Source organism: Bufo gargarizans, chromosome 4, assembly GCF_014858855.1.
Source record: "Bufo gargarizans isolate SCDJY-AF-19 chromosome 4, ASM1485885v1, whole genome shotgun sequence".
In the NCBI taxonomy this organism is placed as follows: domain Eukaryota; kingdom Metazoa; phylum Chordata; class Amphibia; order Anura; family Bufonidae; genus Bufo; species Bufo gargarizans.
The window spans coordinates 93,966,131-93,972,130 of NC_058083.1; the positions used below are offsets into that span (position 1 = coordinate 93,966,131).

The 6,000-nt window shown below is 42.4% G+C and overlaps 1 protein-coding gene across 5 annotated transcripts in view; it reads right to left on the minus strand.

The window, feature by feature from the left end:
• Positions 1 to 5,754, minus strand: part of LOC122936289 (kyphoscoliosis peptidase-like) — a 48,580-nt gene extending 42,826 nt beyond the window's left edge. For 2 of the 5 annotated variants that reach the window (XM_044292422.1, XM_044292421.1), the window contains exons 1-2: positions 5,581 to 5,750; positions 378 to 431 (exon numbers count right to left, since the gene is read on the minus strand). Coding sequence is in view for 3 of the 5 variants with exons in the window: in XM_044292418.1 (XP_044148353.1) it covers positions 378 to 431; positions 5,581 to 5,737 (211 nt within the window). In the remaining 2 variants the exon portion in view is untranslated. Of the gene's footprint in view, positions 1 to 377; positions 432 to 5,580 lie in introns of all 5 variants that reach the window. The other 3 variants (XM_044292418.1, XM_044292419.1, XM_044292423.1) reach the window with 3 other exon arrangements.
• Positions 5,755 to 6,000: the final 246 nt, after the last annotated feature.

Below are 6,000 nucleotides of genomic sequence, written 5' to 3' on the forward strand. Positions count from 1 at the left end.
TAACATTTCAGTCATATACAGTAATGCCACGCTCTTTCCATGCTTAGGAGTCCAGTGGGCGGTCCTACTTAGTGATTGACAGCCAGCTCTGTGTATGCACTGGACTCCTAAGCTTATGAAGAAGCATGAAATAAATGACTAAGATGCAAGTTAGTGTGCTGCCCACACTGCGGACCGCACTACGGCCACGGGGGACACACGGTCGTGTGGAAGAGGCCTTATACTGAATCTTTGCCAACAAATTCATATATAAGTCTACTCAGCTTGTTTTTCTATATTCCAGAGTGTCCACAGATACCAGTGTGACGTGTTCCCTTTAATTGATGAGTGCAGTCTCATGATATAATTATGGCGAAATTTCTTTCCAAATATCTTACCCAAATCTCTTTGTTTTCCCTCGGACTCCGATTCATTTTTATCTTCTCTAAGACCTGTATATAAATGACATGCATATATATATCAATAGAGAGTAGCAGGCAGAATGGTGACAGATATTCACCATCGCTATTGAATGGAAGATCAGTAGACAATCTATTGTCTCTTGGTCAGAATCCTCTGGGCATATGAATCACTTGTATTCAAGGTAAATGTCACTAATGAATAGTAGCAAAAGTTGTGCCCAGAACTCAGAGGTAAAACATATAAAACATAAGGTGCTCCATAGTATAAACTATTCCAGATTAGCAGCTACGCTGGATAGAAATTGTGTACAAAAGGGTTATTTTAGACCTTCGCTTTAAGAATGGCTCTTCCCTTTACCTGGAAGGGTTAATAGTTTAGCAGAAACATAGCTAATCCCTGCCCCCCAGCCTTAACAAAGAAGACCTGTTAAGGGCTCATGCACATGGCCGTTGCCCGGCGTGGCCATATTGAGGGCCGCATACAAGAAGTCCTCAATACACGGGCACCGGCCGTGTGCACTCCGCATCACGGATCACGGGCCCATTCACTTTAATGGGTCCGCAATCCGGGAGCTGCGGAATGGGGGCACGGATCGGAAGCCCACGGAAGCACTGCGGATTACGTGCCTCCGCACCGCATAAAAGTAGTGCGGACCGTCGGATGCGGATCGTGGACCCAATTAAAGTGAATAGGGCCGCGATCCGCATGCGGCTGCCCCATGGTCGGTGCCAGTGCATTGGGGACAGCAATTTACTGTATGCAGCACGGGCACGAAGCCCTTACATTCGTGTGCAAGAGGCCTAAGGGATATAGGGCCAGATTTATCATTACTCTGACAGCTCACTCCACTTTCACATATGGCTAAGTCAGATTTATGATCAGCCCTTTAAGACTGTAATAAATGTGGTTTGACGGTAGCAGTTTATCCGTCAGTAAGCAGCTTTACAAAAGTCGCACATCTTTACGAAAAAGTCGCATGTTCTATTAAAAAGTCTCATAAGATAAGCATGGTTCTCACTGGAGTGAAATTGCGCATTTTTTTGCGACTTTTTTGCGACTTTTTAAATAGTCCCAATAGTAAATCTGTCTAGAGATTCATTTACATAAGAAAACACGCCCACTTTCAGAAAACTGGCGAGCATAGTGCAGAGCAGAAAAAAGTTGCAACTTTGTGCGCAGTTTTAGCGTTTTGAGCTAATGATAAATCTGGCCCATAGAGTTTGATAAGCCCCCAGTCTCTTGTCCTAGTACTAGATGGAACCATAAACATTCTTAAGATAAGGGATTTTGAATTCTGCACAATGCTGGTTATTTTAAGGAGGATCGGAAGTAACTGGTTAAAACTGGATTTGCACCATAAGGATAATTTGGAAGGGCAAAGTTATAAAACGTTAGTGCAGACGTCTTGTTGGCTTGCTATTGTCTATGGTTTGAAGACTGATCCTGGGTGGGGCGCACCACAGAATTGACCCAGTGACGAGACAAAGCTAAGTGATATTCTTCTTTCTGCATGCTTGCTTTTATAGTGCATGTATCTTTCCATTTGTTTCTATTTCTGTTAAATCTTAGTAAAATCACTGGTTTCACTGAATTATCTGTTGTTACATAATTTTTGTTTCGCAATCCAAAATTAACCCTTTAAAACAGACATAGTAATAATAATTACTATACAATACGTATGAATAAAACATCAATCTTTTTTAATACATCAATTTCGTAATAAACTCTAAAATAGTGTCTGAATGCATATATAAAGGATGATAAAAACATATAACAAATCCACCTCCCTGGTGACGCTAGTAACAATGTAAATTATACGAAAGGATTTCAATAAACAAAACTGTGGTTAATAAAAACGACTGTATCTGGTGGACAGGAAGGTACCTTAAAATCAAAGATATATAAACCTGACTAAATTGTAGGTATAGCAAACGAAAACGTATGGCAGCACACCATTACACCTTCAAACAATAGAACTAGGGATTAAGGATTATACTGGATTAAAGTGGTACTATACCTACTATCAGTGATGGCCAGTTCACAGTGTTCGCCAACGAACAAATGCGGGCTGCCATCTTGACTCGCAAGTCCGGCGATGCACAGGTAAGCCCTTACCTATGCCTGCACCACGAGCCGTTCTAAAACAAATGCGGAAACCGGAAGCAGGCAGTTCAAAGAACAGCCGCCGGGGGCATTCATCCTGCTGTTCTCGGAACTGCCTGCTCCTGATGACCGCATTTGTTTCAGACCGGCTTGCGGCGCAGGCACAGGTAAGGGCTTACCTGTGCATCGCCGGACTTGTGAGTCAAGATGGCAGCCCGCATGTGTTCGTTGGCGAACACTGCGAACTGGCCATCACTGCTTACTATACATAAAAAATGGAATCTCTTTGCGCACATTTTTGATCAAACGTGTGTCGGGCCCATCTACCAGCATCAAGGTGGCTTCTGCAGATGGGCAGATGTATCCCTAACACTAACAGAACTGTCTCTCCTGGGCCTAACCTAAGCCTACAATGTTCAAGTGTAGGTATACACATGAGTAAGCCACCACAAGGTACTGTAGACCCCACATCATGAAAAATCAAGAGCTGTGCATACGCAACTGATTAACAACCTTATGTATATGGGGGTGGTGGGCATGTGACTAAGGACTGTATTAAACCTGCAGATCATCGCTAATGGGCGTTCATAGGAGATGATCTGCTTGTGTAATAGTGCCGCCGATAACCCAATGTGATACTCAATCACATTTTTATAGGCTAAAAGATCATCATTTGCCGACAGAAGATCATGCCGTCTAATCATGTTCTGTTGCCGGCAAGCAATGATTCTGTATGGGGATTAGTGATCGCTCCTCCCTATACTGTGGAGGAGATTGCTGCATGTAATAGCAGCAATCTCCTTCACTGACGATCAGGCAATTGTCAGGAAGGAGCGCTTCCTTCCCGACAATCGTAATGCTCATTAGCAGGTGTATTACAGACCTAATCCCTTGTCCCCCTAGGAGATAATCCTCTGCCAAAGGCGCCAGATGCTCATCTACCTCTCCTCAATAAAATAATCATATAAACTTGCTGTTAAAGCCCCTTTACACTGATCAATTGAGCAGATGATTGTCGGGAAGGAAGCGTTCTTTCCTGACAATCGCCTGTTCATCAGTGAAGGAGAGCGCTGCTATTAAATGCAGTGATCTCCTCCACAGTATGGGGAGAAGTGATCACTACTGCCATTGCTCAACTCCATACTGAATCATTGTTTGCCGGCCTCAGAGAGTGTCTAGACACCACGATCTGCAGCCGATAATTTAGGTGTCCGCACAAACTATCATATTATTCGATGAACAAGCTGCTAATCAGTGGCAGATAATCGCTAATGAGTGTTCCTACACAGGCTCGGACTGGACCACAGGGGTACAGGAGAATCCCCCGGTGGGCCCCTGGTCAAAGTGGACCCCTAGTTTCCCATCCCCTGCACAAGTGGCACATAACAATATTTACGGCACCTCAACCAGCCTACGTTCATATAAAAAACTTCTTAGATTATTTATTACATTTGAATGTATCCGTACAGTGGGCCCCCAAAATAAATGTTACTGGTGGGCCCTAGGTACCACAGTCTGACACTGTTTCTACAAATGCTTGTTAGCGATTATCTGGCTGATTCTCGGCCGGTGTAAAGGGGCCTTTAGGGTACAGCTACAAGGTCAGGCTTTTTCCTGCAAATTTGGAGGCAAATACCAGGAATAAATAAAAAGAAGAGGAGAAGTCGTGTTTGCCTTTTATGTGTTCTCTGCTCCTGATTTTGGCTTATCATGTGAGTTATTCTTCCCAAACCACTACAGGGCTACCAACCGTCTATAAACTGATACACATTCTGCTCCTTTTATTATGATTAAGTACTTCTACAGGTCAAAGTGTTCACATCTCTAGTGTTTGTATTGCTTTATTGACATTGGAGTCAGTGCACCACTTCCATCTAGACGGAGGTGCATTATCTGGAGGTTAGTAGAACTGCCTGGGTCAGACACCCATACACTTTGACTCTAGTTGTAAATAACCAAAACACTCATGAGGTATATAATATAACTACTTTTATGGGTAGAATAACAAATTATTGGCATGACGGCTACAATCACGAGACACACAGAGTTTTATGGAGTCATCAATATGAAAGGATAAGCCAGACTGTATCCTATTCCAGCTTTTATACTGCAAGGTTCAGATCAACAGACAGATCGAAATGATTCTTCAGCTTCATTAAAACAATCACAAAAGCGTACGACCACATGGTCAGGTTTCCTGTTGCAATTTTGGAAGCTGAAATCAGGAGTGGATCAAAAAAGGTGATACATTATAAAGGACAGATACCACTTCTCCTCTTTTTTTGGATTGACTTCTAATTAGAGCTTCCAAAGCTGCATTAGGAGCTAGAACGTGGTCATATCCTAAGAAGTTGAGTGGATCACATGCTTTTAAGTTGATCACATTTTTATATAATTTTCCAGAAATACAATTAGTTCTTATTACAGTATAGATGTGCAGAAAAGAACATTTATGGGAACCTACTTATCTCAAGAACGTTTTCTCTACAGCCACCCATGCAGTGAAGGTTACTATACATTCATGGAACTACCTTTCGAAATGAGGTTGCTTCACTTACTAATGAAAATAATAGGAGTTCTAGAAACTGCTCCCAGTTCAAGGTAGAAGGATCACGCATGTTTACCTTCTTTTCCAAAGATGACAGGGAACATTCTTGGGATCAGTGCTGGTTCTTGTACCACGATACAGTGCTGGTTTCTTTGCAACCATGATAGTGAAAGTGAATTCCTTTTGAGGATCCATGAGTGCCCCAATGGATGGACCTCCCGTGATCCCATTACTGACACGTAAGTTCATTGCTACAAACCCCATTTAAATATCAGCTTCATAACGTAGTGTAAGTTTCACTGCTTTTCTCTAAAGGGTAAGAATTATTATATCATAAAATGCAACTCCCTACAATTTCCTGGCAAATTCCATTTCCATAAAATCTGCCTGCAGACTGTCTATGGTCTTTCAGGAAAGGTGTAGAAATTTAGACTTGCCTTGGCTAACCTGATTGTCCGGCATCATGCTCCCTGAAACTATACAAGACACTGAAACTTAGCTACGGTATAACAAGCAATAGTACTTACACAGGTAGTACACGCACAAGTAGAATGGGAGTAGAGGAAAGCAAAGAATCCCCAGCAATACCCTTTGCCACTGATTGAGTCGATGGTGCAGTGCCATGATGCATTTCAGCCAGTGTACGTTCCTTCTCTGTAATGTTTTCACTGATACTGACTGCATGAACTTTATACTGCAAATCTGTATAAAACCTCACAGATATGAGCAGTATATGACACACTGTCAACACCATCCCTTTTTTGAATGTGAGTTTGGGTGTGCTCATATGACCTTTGGTTAAGTACATTCTTTCATTTACTACACCGCCTTACATAGTAGCGAGTGATCATAACAACACAAAAACACAACCTCTCCGTCCAGATAACTATACAAATAGATGTAAAAGCCAGTCTTAATCTATCCCCTGCCTTAGATTATTGAGAGGC